Source organism: Antedon bifida, chromosome 4 (genome assembly GCF_963402885.1).
Source record: "Antedon bifida chromosome 4, ecAntBifi1.1, whole genome shotgun sequence".
Lineage (NCBI taxonomy): Eukaryota > Metazoa > Echinodermata > Crinoidea > Comatulida > Antedonidae > Antedon > Antedon bifida.
The window spans coordinates 26,535,743-26,551,832 of NC_136229.1; the positions used below are offsets into that span (position 1 = coordinate 26,535,743).

The following is a 16,090-nucleotide window of genomic DNA, read 5'->3' on the forward strand; positions in this document are numbered from 1 at the left end:
CCAGTGGGTTTTTGGTTGAATTTGACCGTATATTTTTTTCATTTTATATGAGAAAACATTTTTTTTTTTACGGTTTTTTTAAACTACAAAATAACCTATTCAAAGTCTGATTTAATTAATCTTTATTTTTCATGTTTTTGGGGAACAATACATCTTTGAAGGTAATATCTTACCCGCATACCTCTTCTCTTTATTCTGTCCGTTCCCTCATTATTTACTGACGACAAACATCATAAATATTAAAAATTATTCATTAAATCAGCTCACTCAGCAAACTTTCTGCTGACGCAAATTCATGATAAAAATGCTATGATTTGATTAAATTTCATAGTCATTTTTCTCAAAATTTAATTAAATTTATTTTTAATTGAACATTTAAAAAAATAATATTACCATTTTCCTGTCCTGTAAATTCTTGCTATTAATTCATTAGTTCAGTTTTGACTAAACAATGCTACTTTATAAATATTTATATATTGCTATAGGCCTATTAAATGTTATATTATTTTATATAAACAAATTGATCAAAACGCTGTGTAATGAATTATTCACGGTTGAACGAAGCTTCAAAATAATACAAGTAGAATACAGTTAGGCCTAAACAATATATTTATTTTTACTTGATAAAACTTTCAGTATCAGCATAGTAAACTTTACAGTGGATCGCGGATTAAATACTCAGCTGTACATTATAACGAACACATTAAAAAGGTACTAAGATATTCTGAAGGAAATACAAAATAATACAGAGTAGATACAATAAAAAAAAAAGTCCAATAAATAAATAAATAAACATTTTTTTTTTACAATTTGTTGAATGTGGTTTTATATTGTTTGGAATATTGTTCATGGTCGTGGAACAGCAAACACTGTTTGTTGTTCTATGGCTGCACGGTATCCGTAGGTCTACAGTGGCTTCTTCCTGTTAGTTAGGGCTAATGAACCATTTCATTTTACTGTAAGCCTACAAAAATACAACGCGTTTATTAAAAACACGTTTATTTTTTTTTTATAAAACGCGTTTGTTTATGTATGCAACAGGAAAAATAAAAACACATTATTTGAGAAGCATTGAAGTTGTTTTGTTTTCTTCTTGTCGGTATGACAACCGACCTTTGAAGATAGCTTACAAAGTTAGAACGGTCGTTATGGCAACTAAATTACTAGATAGGCCTGTGTTTCGCGAATGGAATGTTAAGTTTATTATTTGTAACGTGTTTATTGTATACAGTACTGTGTTTTTAGACCTAAAAGGAAAACCAGTTTCTTTTGTTTGTAAAAATGTTTTAATAAAAACTGTGTTCCTATACTCCAATCTTTAATCGTATTTTCAGCGATGGCGCCAGGACGAGGGGGTAGGGTAAGGGTCCACGTCAACCACGGAAATCTTTCCCGAGGTTGAGAGCGAAGCTTCGATCCCCACCGGGAACCTGCTTCCCTGCTTGCTTCCCTGCCTCCTGTTCCTCGTAATAATTAATTATAAACACTATTCTTTTATCTAACATCCAGCTCTTAAACTGTTATTATGTACATATTTAAATTGACCTTGTCGACCAAATTCTAACCTCATTTTTTCCCGTTTTTGCCATATGGCTGTCGTTTAAATGGAATGCAGTCAAAAACACGTTGTACGAAGAGGCGTTCGTAAAGCACTATATATGGGCCTAGACATCATGCAGTCTCATTGTAATCTATCTAACTTTGGCCACATGTCAGTATGCTCCAGATAATCCGGGAATTCTTTTTCCTGTTTTACGTTTATGTATTAGACATACTTGCCCCAACTCTGTAGAAAGAATACAGATTTGAGCTCGAAGTATTATACGCGATATATGCCAAAATATTTATATTTTTACTATTAAATCGAAACAGATGTTTTGCCTACAATGTCTGGTTCACAGCTAGACTTGCCACACACTGTAGTCTTTTTTATATTGTTAGTCGGTCTGTTTTCGAGTGTTATACTTAGGCGTACAGTATATTAAACGCCATTTTTTACAAGCTGACATACAGGCTATAACCAGTTTAGTTTAGAACGTTATTTTAGTCTTGTTGGTAATTGTTTTGTAGTTGACATAGAACCAATTGTTTCCCTTTCCTTCATTGTTTATTGTTTTCTTGTTTTGTTTCGGTTTTTTGTTGTTGCGTGTATTGAACTAAACATTGTTTTCATTAACGGTAATTTTCCAAATAAAGATTTTGTTTCTTTAGGCCTAAGTAAAAATATGTTTTATATCTTATAAATGGAAAATAGCAGTGCTCGTAATTAAAATCAGGGCTTGCTGTCAATTTACGGAACATTTTGTGGTTGATTAACTTCGGTACCATTCTTACAAGGAGAGTAAGGCCTATCAATAATAATAACATAGAATCCTACAACGTGCGTTTAACGAACTTTTGTTTTGTTCATTCTTCTTCAAACGTTGGGTTAAGTTTACCATCTGCCGACGATGTATCAGTTTCAGGCTCTTGTGCGTCGTTGTCTACTAATACGGCATCTATATTTTGTTTGCAGTTCATTTCCATTGTGTTTTTATGAGATAAGGTCGGTGACGGCCCGTCTGGCCGCAGAACGTCTACATGAAGGGATCTACAAGTAACTGGTGCAACTTGCGGAGTTAACTCTGTCTTCGCACACGACTGCGGGGTGAATAACATCAAAAGAACAGGTAGTACGAAAAGACTGTGAAAAACACCTAATGTCATAACGAGGAAAAGTGTCTTAAAGAAGGTGCGGAATATGTATACGTCAGATGACGTCAGAACAACTATTCCAAGTAGTGTCGAGCACGCACCTTGGGCAATCGGCATTCCGAGAGCGTAAAACGCTTCCTTAGCCCTGTCGTTATTGGTTGATCCATCAGCTACAGAAAATGCATACGCAATATGTGCAGAGAAGTCGACGCTAAACCCTATACAAAGGATGATGTTAATCATAGACACTGAATCGAGGTTGACATCCCAGAAAGACATTAGCCCAACAACGCCGACTTCCATTGATATGATCGAGAACGTAACCCACAGTGCGCAGATAGGTTGTGGAATCAGCAGCAAAGCCACTACAAACATTGCCGCTATGGCAATGCCTAAGTTCTGTATGGTGTTTGGCAAGACAGCTTCGTATTGATCGGTAAATGTAAATGACGGATGATACACTGTTACATCCACATCGTCTGCTATTTCTCTCATAGCGTTCATCATGGCGGTTTCTATGCTGGAATTTGTGACTTTACGAGTTAGAACATAGAATCGCGATGCTTTAATTGAAGTAGTATCTTCATTAAAAACTACGTCTAATGAATATTGTTGGAAAATTTCGAATTTTAAAAACTCTTGTTTAAGTATGTGAAGGAAAACATCTTTAGACGGGTCTTTAATTCCAAGAATATCGAGGTAGTCTAGATAATCCCGTAACCACCATGATGTGTATTCATCATCAAATGTATACTCACTATTTTCGAATTTTTTTACAACCGCGTCCAGCTCATTTTGTGTAGATGGTTTCCAATATTCATACTCATCATCAAAAATTACAGCAACAGCCGGGCCGTAATATCTAAAATATTGGGTTTCATAGTCGTAAAACGGGACGACATATGATTGATCTGATGCAATATTTCTCAATTCAAGACCTTCTTCAATTTGTGTAACTCCAAATATGGAGAAGGCCAGATATACACAGTAAAATAAAATTGTTAGAAATTTAACAACATGATGGCAAACGAATGGTGCAAAATAATTTCGGAATATCAACATGACCGCGTGCGCAGAGTCTTCTGATTGATGGTTAAGCGTTTTACGTGATGGCCCACCTGCGCAGAAGATTTTATAAGATGTACTTGGTGCTTCGTCCAACGGGAGAACTACATTGCAGCCTGAACAATGTCTGTTTGCAGCTTCTCTGCGACCAGTCAATACCATTGCCGCAGCAAAGAACGTAACCTGGTAGAAGTAGTCGAAGAGAACAGCAACACCAGTGAAAATGCAGAAAATCTGAACAGATGGAAACTGGGTTATAGTCCCAACACCGAAAGCGAGGGCGTCTGTAAGCGATGTTATTGTGATGGACAGAGCAGCTTCGCTGAGGGTTTCTGACATTCGATCTTCGACGCTGGACCGGATGTTCGTTCTTCGCCAAGAACACAACATTATAAACATGTCATCTACACCGATACCTAAAGAAACACCAACAAATAATTATTTAATTTCACCATTGTTATTCTAGCGAGTATTTGCATGTACTGACACCAGATAGCAAAAGTGAGACCAAGAGTGAGACAAAAAATGTATATGGGAAAAGGATAAGAAAATATTTAAGACGATCCAATGATAAAGATATTTTCAAAAGGGCATAATTGACAAAAGATAAAATTCACAGAGGAAGGCCTCTTGATCTCATCTCTAAAATCTCTTCATAATTTGTCAAATACACATTTCACTACACTGGCAACAAGCTGTAAAATTCGATCAAGGGCATGCAGTGACAACTTAACTCGTAAGTTTAAAAAATTATAACATAGAAGTCAAAACATGATTTATACTAATATAAATACTGTGTGTACTTACTAAGAATCAAAATGGGTGTACTTGCCACGACGTCAATGAAAGGAATACCGCAGAATCCCATGACTCCAAACGCACTTAGGATGGCGAGTCCTGCAGACAGAACTCCAAGACATGCAAGCCATGGCTTATTCTGTACCCAATCTAGCTTTGTACACGACCAGATAGAGAAATTGATAATGAGGGTAAATGCAATGGTAAACATACCAAAGACTTCCCCACTAGCTTTATTCAGTTCCTGTTCAAGTGACTGGGATGTATAACGAGTAACGTCAACAACTTCAGATTGAAACGTTTCCAACAAGACTAAGAAAGCATCTTCCCAGTCTGAAGACAATCCATTAGTGTCTGAATCATCACGAAGAAAATACTGAAGCTGTATAGCCTCACCACTCAGGATCACACTCGTGTTGCTCTCAAGAATTACTCCTCCAATTGCAGAGCCCAGAAAATAAACTTTATCCTTTTCGGTAGAAACCCAATACGGGTATGTTATAGAATCTTGGTAATTATTCGTTTCATTAAAGACTTCGAAAATGTCATTCGAAATGCACTCATATTGCCACATTAGGCAGACATCAGTAAAACTAACCTGTTGATCTTTTTCGTCTAAAATTACTATGTTTAATATCTCTGTATTTAATCTCTGAACGTCAGCAAACACATCTTCCTCGAGAATATTCAAATTATCTTTAGCAACGACAATAGCTCTTCCATAGCGTCCGAAATTCGTAAGTCTGGTTGGAAGTTGTCCGTCTTGGAGATTACCGTCGAATATCGTCTCGACTTCTCTCCTTTCGGCAACTGCTCTTCCATTCCTTGGAGTGAACAAATACTCAGTGTCTGATTCTTTCTCTAGAAATAATATTCCAGTTCCAAGAACACCAGCAAGAATAACAGGCAATATTAAGAATACGAATGGGTGATGGGATATGAAGCGACCGTATCTAGCATACGCTCTTTTCAGAGGTCGTTCTATGCAGTTGAATTTTACCATAATTATCCTGAAATAAGATGAAAATTGTAATAATTCTTATGTTAATAACTTGTTTTTGCCGTGTGATTGTATTGTTCTTTGTACATTGTCATTGCAGAATTGTTCTTATGTATGTACCGTACGATATGTTTGAATGACTGAATAAATGTATTTACAACATAAAATCTATTATTTGTTTTCGTATATTCACTATACTAAGATGTGCCAAGGTTATTATTTCTTTTTAAAATATTATCTTCTTGATTTTCAGATTTCCTATTTTAATATTGAGACATATTCAAACATTTCTGTGTTGCAATACATTTTTATTTGAATATTATAAAAGGTATTTAGTTTGTCTTATGAGACAAACCGGATATTGTAGAAAAATGCTCAATTTTTTAAAGAGAATTTTATGGCGTACCATACCTCAGGTATTTCTTCCTGTTTTTAGATTCCATAGGTCAAAATAATAAATCATGCTACTGTACATAAGGATACACATTGCAATTGTATTGCTATAGTAACATAATTGAACTTGCATAAGCTACAGTTATATTAGGACTTTAGTTTTGTATAAACGATGGGTGCTTCGTGCTGTTGTACGATTAGTGTGGTCATACTCCGTTATTTCATCCTTTCCCCAACATATCCTGGATCCGTTGGTAGGCCTACTTCAACTGTTTCATTGAATTATTAGAAGAGTTTTCAATTTTCACCATCTGTTAAAGAAGTATATTGTCTCCCTAAAATAGTTTTTTATTATCCATTTTAATTAATGTCAGAAATAGTTGTTTTTTTTACACTTTGAACAAAAAATCTTGTTTTAATTTTTTTTTCTACGAAAGTGATTATCTTTATCTAACCTGCAAATTTTCCTATTCAAATCTATATTAATATATATTCTAATCTATCATCATCATCATCATCATCATCATTGTTGTACTACACATTACATTGAACTCATGACAATAATCATTATTATCATGATTATCTTCATCATCATTGTTGCCATCACTATCACCTCATCATTATCATCATAATTCCATGTTGTCACCAGAAACATAAAAACATAACCTTACCTCAGTCTCTGTTGATAGTCTTCAATTCTTGACTTTCTTCTATTGCAAATGTAAGATGGTTTACTCAATCTGGAAGATGAAACAATTGTTTAAATACACGCAGCACGGCATCATTAGAGAAGCAATGCTGGTGTCATATTGCAGAGTCAATGAACCAACATAATATATTTATAGCCCTGTTGTTGGTGCTTGTTGTGGTGGCAGTATTGCCGTTTGGGGAAAGGTCACTTTATGTGTTGTATGTGTGGTTTTCCTGTACTAACATTTTTTCAAAAATAGCCAAAATATAATATAAATTATTATGCAATAATATTGCCATATATGCACATATATTTGTTATCATCATCTTATTGAGTCATAGTAACCAGTTATGTCAAAAAATAAAAGGATCGAAATTTGGTCATTTTTCGAAAATTTCCCTGTACTATAGCACAGGGATTTTTTCAAAAATGGCCAAAATATCGACTGTTTAAAATCCAATTTGTATGCAATATTATTGCCATATATTCACATATATTGCGTTATCATCATCTTATAGAGTCATAGTAACCAGTTATGTAAAAAAAATAAAAGGGTCGAAATTTGGTCATTTTTCGAAAATTTGCCTGTACTAAATAGCACAGGGACTTTTTCAAAAATGGCCAAAATATTGACTTTTTAAAATCCAATTATTATGCAATAATATTGCCATATATGCACTTATATTGCTTTATCGACATCTTATAGTCATTAACCAGCTATGTAAAAAAATTAAAGGGTCGAAATTTGGTCATATTTCGAAAATTTTCCTGTACTATAGCACAGGTGTTTTTTTCAAAAATGGCCAAAATTCACTTAATATGCAATAATATTGTCATATATGCACTTACATTGCTTTATCGACATCTTATAGTCATTAACCAGCTATGAAAAAAATTAAAAGGGTCGAAATTTGGTCATATTTCGAAATTTTCCCTGCACAAATGGTACAAATAATGGCATGAGGTGAATGATGAAAGGTTATATTTCAACGAGTTGAAATATAACCTTTCATCATTCAACAAATGCCATCATTTGTACCATTACACGAATATAAAACGATCTAAAGCTAATTTAAATGCCTTTTGAATGAATTTAGTACATTTATATCTCCAAATCGTACACAAAAATCTGCTGGTGCTGCATATCTCAGTGGTGTTTACAAACAAAACAGAGGTGGCGCTGTTGTATTTCACAGTAATTTGTACCCTAGATTTTTTTTTCATCTGCGAAACGTTTTTTTTTCGTACACAAAAATGTTTAAAAAGTACTATTAAACTATCGTTTAATAGTGCGTACTATTGCACGCCATGTGACCCACAGTCGTCCCATCAAATGACTGGAATTTATTTAGGTGTGAGGTGAGTTTTTTTGTTCTAGAAAACGCAGATATTTTATATGTGAGATCTGAGTTTTCTAGATCGAGTAGACACCAAAATACTCTTCTATAAATGTCACATCCCCCTCAGTCGTCTCAACAAGAAGATGAATGTTTCGCTAGGCCGCCTGGAGTTCGCCTGTCGATAAAAGTATGGAGGTGGCATGCAGGATATAGCTAACATCGGCAATATATAGAGGTCGCTGTTACTATAATGTTTGGAGCTCAGGTACGTGCAGACATGACTTTTAAATATAATATCTCGTTAAATGTACATAAATATATGTAACAGAAATCACGACGAAAAAACATGGATTTTCCTTAAAATAGCCAAATATAACATTTGGTAAAATTCTGCTATGAAAGCCAGACAGACTTTTTTCAGTAGTTAGGTAGTTTAACCAATGTGATACCATATCCAGTGACTCCCCTTGGTTCCCACTAGCGACGCAACGCAACCAACGCAACGTATGAAAATGCCCTGCGTAGGTTTCATTAAGCTTGGTTCTCACTAGTGACGCAACGTAACGCAATCTACGCAACGTAAGAAAATGCCCTTCCAATCATTGTGTTTGCCCCCGCCTGCGTGAAATCAAACCTACGATGTTTGCAGCACTATTGCGTCGTCGGTTCCCACTTGTGATTACGCAATACGGCACTTTGCGTCGATACGTCACTGCGTTGCGTTCTAGTGGGAACCACGCTTTACGTTGCGTCGCTAGTGGGAACCAAGCATGAAGCTTGGTTCCCACTAGCGACGCAACGTAACGCAATCTACGCAACGTAAGCAAATGCCCTTCTAATAATTGTGTTTGCCCCCGCCCGCGTGAAATCAAACCTGTGATGTTTGCAGCACTATTGCGTCGTCGGTTCCCACTTGTGATTACGCAATACAGCACTTTGCGTCGATACGTCACTGCGTTGCGTTCTAGTGGGAACCACGCATTAATTGCGCGTCTCAACGTTAGTTCATGCAGTAGAGATTTGACCTGGCGTTACCTCGTGCGCTGTACTATGTTTCACATTTCAAACTTCGAACAAAATGGTTTGTTCTATTTGTACTGTTGTCTGATTGGAAAGTTATTTGTATGCTATATTAGATTAAAATATTTAGCTTCTTGGAAAGACAGTAACATCATTAAAACAACCGTACAGTAAATGTACCATATGGTACTTTAATTCAATTTATTTATTTCAAAGATGACTGGCAACATTTTGTCTGTATATATAAATCTTTAAAATAAAAGCAAGTAGTAAAATCACTAATACTAAATAATTTAAACTGATCTTTTGATCAGTGTTTTCTTTTTTGGTGAGTCTTGTTTTTGCTGTTCCATCTATTTCACTGCTGTAAATGCTATTAAAATGTCCTCTTATATTTATATAATATTTATAGCAAACTGGTCAGTACAGCAATAAACGACTTTGGACAATAATTTTTGTATGGTACATTAATAAAATGAATTGATGTACAAGATAACTGGCAACAATTTGTCTGAATTATGCTTTACTAAAATAAATGTAAGCAACACGTAAAATAAAAAATTCAAATGACCTTCTGAATAGTGCTGCTTTCTTTTTTAGTGAATCTTGTTTTTGTTGTAAATGCTATTAAATTTCCTCTTATTTTTATATAGCATTCAAAGCAAACTTAGCCTACAATAATTACTTTGGTGGACAATAAAATTATTGTTAACTATAGGCCTAAATTTAATTCGTCACTATATTGCACGTTATATGCATTTAGTTGAAAATTAATTCGGGAGTGAGGGAACGACACAAGACGGCCCACCACATTCCTTCAGTAAGCATCGCCAGCGAAGAAAGCTAACAAATATGACCGTATGACTACAGTAGGCCTAGATAGAATTACATTTACGAATTCTTACTTCAACCATCATGGACCTATCAGTACATGCTTCAACAACGTGTGCAGTAAGTTTAAAGTCGCTGGCAGTGCGTTTTGTTGTATTGATCCGATCGTACTCTTTCACTAATCGATGCACACCAATATCGGTGAAATATAGCGCCTCCTGACTCAAGGGTCTAATTTGCATTTTTTCCTTCTTATTTTTATTATTCTATTTCTTGTTTGTGTGAGTAATTGCCGTTTATTTATTATACTTTAACTGACGATTGACGAACTGAGTACTTATTTCTTTAATATGACACACTTTGGAATATAGATGGCAGATATTAGTAACCCCATATACGAAGAAATGAATATAGAACATAGTAGATAGTAGTCTGGGTTTCAGAAGGAGTTTTGACTATATATATATTTAGCAAAATGATAAATATGGTACATATGCACATATGGCGTTTCATATTTGAGCTTGTAAACTTGACAAACATCGAAAAGCCTTGAAAATAACTACAGACTTGTGGCAATTGTCTAAGTAAATAGATGCATGGATAACATAATAAGATCGATGGGTGGCTAAATTAATAGAAATAGAATAACACATTAGGCAGCATGTTTAACTCACATGTTATGGGAAAAGACTTGTCCTAAGTCTGTGGGTATTGTCCATTTGAGTTAGTCCACCAGTCGGCATTTTTAATTTTGTCTGAAAACTGTTTTCGAGCTCAACTCAAATATTATACGTATGAAACGCCATATGTACCAAAATACTTAATTAATGTAGAGGTAACAACTGGACATTTCTGTTCTTTGGAACAGGAAAGGAACTAAGTTGAGCAAGCGTATTAACTTAATGTAATTACAGTATGGAAAAACTATTTTATAATAGGCTTACAACCCTGAGATTGAACCCTAGACCCTGGGATTGGAATGCACCACGTTAACCACCAATCTCCATCTTGTATATTCTTCTTGTCTGATTCGTTGGCAAATATATGTCAATTTGGCAAGCATATTGTCGTAGTTGCAATTCACCAAAAAAAAGAATATGTACAGCATTCATTTCGAAAAAATGGCCTGAGCTCCTGGACTCTACAGCTCACTATTTCGGTCGTTTGGTCGGTCGGTCGGTCGATTGATCGGTTGGTCGGTCGGTCGGTCGGTTGGTCGGTCGGTTGGTCGGTAAACACTAACTTAAGCACGCGACTGCAGCCATGTATATGGCCTTGTTTATTGATATTATAATATTCGACACCCTTATGGAATATATATATATATATAATAATAAATATAATTCCTTCGAGGGATCTCAAATGTTATAATATCCTCTTAAGCCGAAAATATATGTAGTCTGCTCCATTCAAAACGATTTTCATGCTTTTACGTGCGGTCATCGTGGTGCCAAAAAGCGACCACTCATTTTTACGACGGGCTACATGAATACACAGGTCAACATTTTTTGGTATGCTCACATGTTTTTCAATGAAAGTGTTGATTACACAAATAATGCTGCGAAAATACACATTTTCAGTGACGTGGTAATACCACGGTTTATTTAAAATGCAAGAAATCTCTATAAATATTTTTAAAATGTATATAAAAGGGGCAAACTATCTGTTAAAATATATTCTGTAAACTTTTAGCATAGACATGTGATACACCACGGGAAGGCTGACAAATATTCAGGCATTAACAGATATCTTGTAAAGATGAAACGAATTTGACTTTAAAGAACAACTTCACCAAGAACCAATTATTTTGACAACGTATTTAAAATGTACTTACGCGCGCGGGGAAATTGTAAATCTTGACTTGAAATTGTTCTGAAATCATAATGTAAGCCTACATCCCTAAAACGTTGTCAAAATATGGTTCTCGGTAAAGTTGTCCTTGAAGGAGGTTTAGCATTGAATACAATTATATCTTTTTATAAAATTTAAAAGCAAGCTTATGTAGTTTAACTGTCTAAAACTATTAGTATAAAATAGTATAAGTTCTGTAGGTTTATAGCAAGTTCTTTGTTGTCTTGCTTGCCGGTTATATTTCTTTAAATCATAGATGCTTATTTTGGTAATAACTTGTGGAAACTAAGTACTACTATTTTATAGAATTTAAAGTTACAACAATATTAATCGTAAAACTGGGTATTAATTTAAGTTGCTCATTTAATCTGTGTTAATCATGTTCAAATGAAATGATTCTTTAAATCTCTTGTCGACGTTTATTAAATGTTGCACTAACGACGATTGTTTGCCGACGAGACTGACGAGTCTGTCTTATCAATTGATTGATTGTCCATCAATCCATTAATGGATGCACCTCCTGTGAAAAATAAAAAAAAAGTTTCTCGTAAATAATTAATTGTCAAAGAACAAAAACTGTCAATGTAATCACAAGGAAAAACAAACAGTTAAGCTTGGTTCCCACTAGTGATAACGCAATACAGCACTTTGCGTCAATACGTCGTTGCGTTGCGTTCTAGTGGGAACCACGCTTTAGACGCCACAATTAATTATTAAAAGGTATTAATTATATTAATGGTATGGCTGTTTAAAAAAAATAGACGCCGTACGCGTTATAAATAATAAAGGTATTAGATATTAAAGGTATTACATAGCTAAGTGTTTAAAAAGAAAAACGGTATGGATGCTTTAACGAAACAACTCTCAAGCTTGGTTCCCACTAGCGACGCAACGTAACGCAAACTACGCAACGTAAGAAAGTGCCCTTCCAATCATTGTGTTTTCCCCCGCCTGCGTGAAATCAAACCTGCGATTTTTAAAGCACTGTTGCGTCGTCGGTTCCCACTTGTGATTACGCAATACATCACTTTGCGTCGATACGTCATTGCGTTACGTTGCGTTGCGTTCTAGTGGGAACCGCGCTTTAAGCGTGGTTCCTACTAGAACGCAACGCAGCCACGTATCGGTGCAAAGTGCTGTATTGCGTAATCACAAGTGTGAACCGACGACGCAATAGTGCTGCAAAAATCTCAGGTTTGATTTCACGCAGGCGGGGGCAAACACAATTATTAGAAGGGCATTTGCTTACGTTGCGTAGATTGCGTCGCTAGTGGGAACCACGCTTTATAAACAGCAGTGTAAAATGTAATGCCGCAGTGCACTACCGTTTCATTGATGAGATGCCTACTCGTTTTGATTATACTAAATGTATTAGGCCGAGTTTTGAATGAATATGCCAAGTATGTCATAATATTGCTTATTTTATCAAACGTATGCAATGATGTATCATCTTTGCGTATGGCCTAGATTGTTATAACTGTCTATCCAATAATCATCTCATGTGGTGCCGTGAGCAAAGCCTAATTGACCATTCAATGTGAACTGGTTATTATAGGATAGTGTTTAATTTACTCTATTGGTAATCCTTGGCCACATGTGTTTAAAGACATTCGTATTTAATACGAAATGTATTTAAATGATTGGCAATGATTGAGGTTATGTTCTCCCGGGCAAACACTACTAAACATTCGCTAAAAAATTAACAGATCACAACGGCCTTAATTACAAATCGTTTACTAATGCGCTTCGTGTGTAATACTTCTGCACTGCCATATTCATGCACTAATATTTTGTGAAATAAAATTCGCGTAAAAAATAGTGCGATATGTTAGCGTCATGAGCGTGTAAAGCGTGGTTCCCACTAGAGCGCAACGCAGAGACGTATTGACGCAAAGTGATGTATTGCGTAATCACAAGTGGGAACCGACGACGCAACAGTGCTGCAGAAATCGCAGGTTTGATTTCACGCAGGCGGGGGAAAACACACTTATTGGAAGGGCATTTGCTTATGTTGCGTTAGGTTGCGTCGCAAGTGGGAACCAAGCTTTAGATTATATCTTGGTATCTTTAAATTTGCAGCCAAAGGCTGAAATGCTGCATTACAGTAAAATTACAATATTCAAATAAAATATTAAAATGACATAAAAAAGTTAAAATTTATGTATAAAAAACCATCGATTTCTCACTAATAAAATTACAATATTATAATATAACAAATTACATTTAAATAAATAGTCGTACTACTATTAGCTTTTAAGCTTGGTTCCCACTATCGACGCAACGTAACACAACCTACGCAACCTAAGAAAATGCCCTTCCAATAATTGTATTTGCCCCTGCCTGCGTGAAATCAAACCTGCGATGTTTGCAGCACTGTTGCGTCGTCGGTTCCCACTTGTGATTACGCAATACACCACTTTGCGTCAATACGTCGTTGCGTTGCGTCGCTAGTGGGAACCACGCTTTAAATGTACATCATCGGTCTAAAAACACGCGTACTGCATTATCAACTATTTATAGCGCACTTTAATATATGCGTGTCTATTAACAAATTCACTGCAGGACTGTAGGTAGTATGTCCAACTGTGTTGCTGGCAGATGGGATATCAATTTTTTACAATATACAATACTTACTTTTTCCGAGCAAGCTGCCGCAAAGTCTGCGACATTGGTATCCAGAAAGGCTATGCATTATGCAAAAACTAGTACAATGAGTATCCAAAAATTTATAAGCTGTAAGAAATGATAGTAATTCATGTTAACATAATATATTTATTATTTCATTATTTGCTGTGGGAGTAATCAGCGGTTTCGCTTTGCAATTGAAAATTGTATAAAAAAGACAAATAGTAAAGAAGTTGCTCGTTTGGTGTCTTGGAAACTCAGATTGCAAGATCTAAGTTTTCTCCATTTTCAAGTTACTAGATTATTTCTACACACCCAAAATGTTGAAATCTGAGATCATTCGACATTTTACAACCCTCTTGATTTCACACATTTTCCAATTGATTAGCATTATTGGTTTCAATATGTTTCGTTTATAATGCGTTTGCATTGTAATAGTTAGAAAGCCACTCATACCTCAGCCTACTGTAAAATTCTCCTACATAAGATTTCTCCGGAAAATATATATATATTGGTGTGTAGGTGTGTTTGTGTGTGTGTCTTAATGCTGTGTGTGATTTAGGTTAATTTCACTACAAGCATGTGTATGCGATTTTAGTGTAAAGGTTATGTAACCAGTCTTTCAACTAACAATTTCAGTTGACTAACAAGAACAGGAACGGCAAAAACAAACGGGTGAATTTGAAAAGAAATACTACGCCTATCAACAAACCTGTACATTAAATCAACTTATGTTTTAAAATTACAAATCACAAATTATAACTCTTCAATGAAGTTTTTTGGACAAGTAGTTCTCGAGAATATACAATTGCAGTTTACTTGTTACTTTAAGACTGCTCGCCGGCTTTTTGAAAATGCTGTCCTATCTTTTAACACTAGCAGGTCTGAAAATAATACTAAAAAGTGGTCCAGAATTGGGACCGTTGTCCGGATTGCCTAAAAAATGTAATAGAATGGCCCTTGACCACAACTCTATCTGTATTTTCATTTTGGTAAAGATATTGCAATAACTTTTTTAGTAATCCTGCTAACAAAGAGACAGACAGACAGACACGATCGGATCGATTACATATACCTCCTTGGCGGAGGTAAATTTTAGAGAATATACGATGAGTTATCAATAATAGGGAGCAGTATTTTCTATCGTATTTTCTGAGATAACTTATTCGGTATCCATTACCAAAATTAAAAATTAAACTTACCCGGAGTTAAGGTTGACATCCCCAAAACAAGAATTGCAACAAACATCAGATGTTTAGCCTCCATTTCAAGAAAGTAAACGTTGTGTTACGACTTTGTGTTACTATTTTGCAGCAGGAGAGTCCGGTGTTAGCTCTGTCTACGACTGATGTTCATGTATTTCAGTCGACGTTTAAATATCATCATTGTATATGTCACGTGATTAGGTATGCTGCTAATGCATTCGTGACAAGATGTGTCACTTACAGAAGATACCCACAAGTGATGATTAATAATATATAGGCAAATTACAGAGATGAAAAAAAACAGACACAATAAAAAAAACAATACAAAGTGAGAAAGAGTAAAGGCTACAATACAATCAAAATTTTACAAATTATAAAATGTTGCAAAATAAAACAAAAGAAAAGGAAAAAGGAAAAATTATTTTTAAAATTGAAGAAATGAAAACAAAACAAGAAGAAAAAAAAGGGGAAAAGAGGGGAAATGGAAAGAAAAAAATGTGAAAAGAAAAATGAAAGAGAAAAAAAATTGACAAGAAATGAAAAAGAGAAACAAATGGACAGAATGAAGAAAAAATAA

The 16,090-nt window shown here is 35.1% G+C and overlaps 1 protein-coding gene and 1 long non-coding RNA gene across 2 annotated transcripts; both read right to left on the minus strand.

Moving 5' to 3' along the window:
* Positions 1 to 646: 646 nt before the first annotated feature.
* On the minus strand, positions 647 to 6,648 carry LOC144839608 (patched domain-containing protein 3-like). The gene is made up of 3 exons (XM_078695043.1): positions 6,622 to 6,648; positions 4,567 to 5,567; positions 647 to 4,175 (listed from the first exon to the last, which is right to left on the minus strand). The coding sequence occupies exons 2-3, from the start codon at positions 5,558 to 5,560 to the stop codon at positions 2,407 to 2,409; spliced, it is 2,763 nt and encodes a 920-aa protein (XP_078551169.1). The 5' UTR covers positions 5,561 to 5,567; positions 6,622 to 6,648; the 3' UTR covers positions 647 to 2,406.
* A 4,757-nt stretch (positions 6,649 to 11,405) lies between these two features.
* LOC144839631 (uncharacterized) lies at positions 11,406 to 15,668 on the minus strand. The gene is made up of 3 exons (XR_013611768.1): positions 15,511 to 15,668; positions 14,318 to 14,416; positions 11,406 to 12,203 (listed from the first exon to the last, which is right to left on the minus strand). It is a non-coding gene; the product is annotated as an uncharacterized LOC144839631 (long non-coding RNA).
* Positions 15,669 to 16,090: the final 422 nt, after the last annotated feature.

Coding starts and splice junctions, on each gene's coding strand:
- LOC144839608 (XM_078695043.1), bottom strand. CDS start 5,560: ATGGTAAAATTCAACTGCATAGAACGACCTCTGAAAAGAGCGTATGCT. Junction 4,176..4,566: donor TACACCCATTTTGATTCTTA/GTAAGTACACAC, acceptor GTGTTTCTTTAG/GTATCGGTGTAGATGACATG.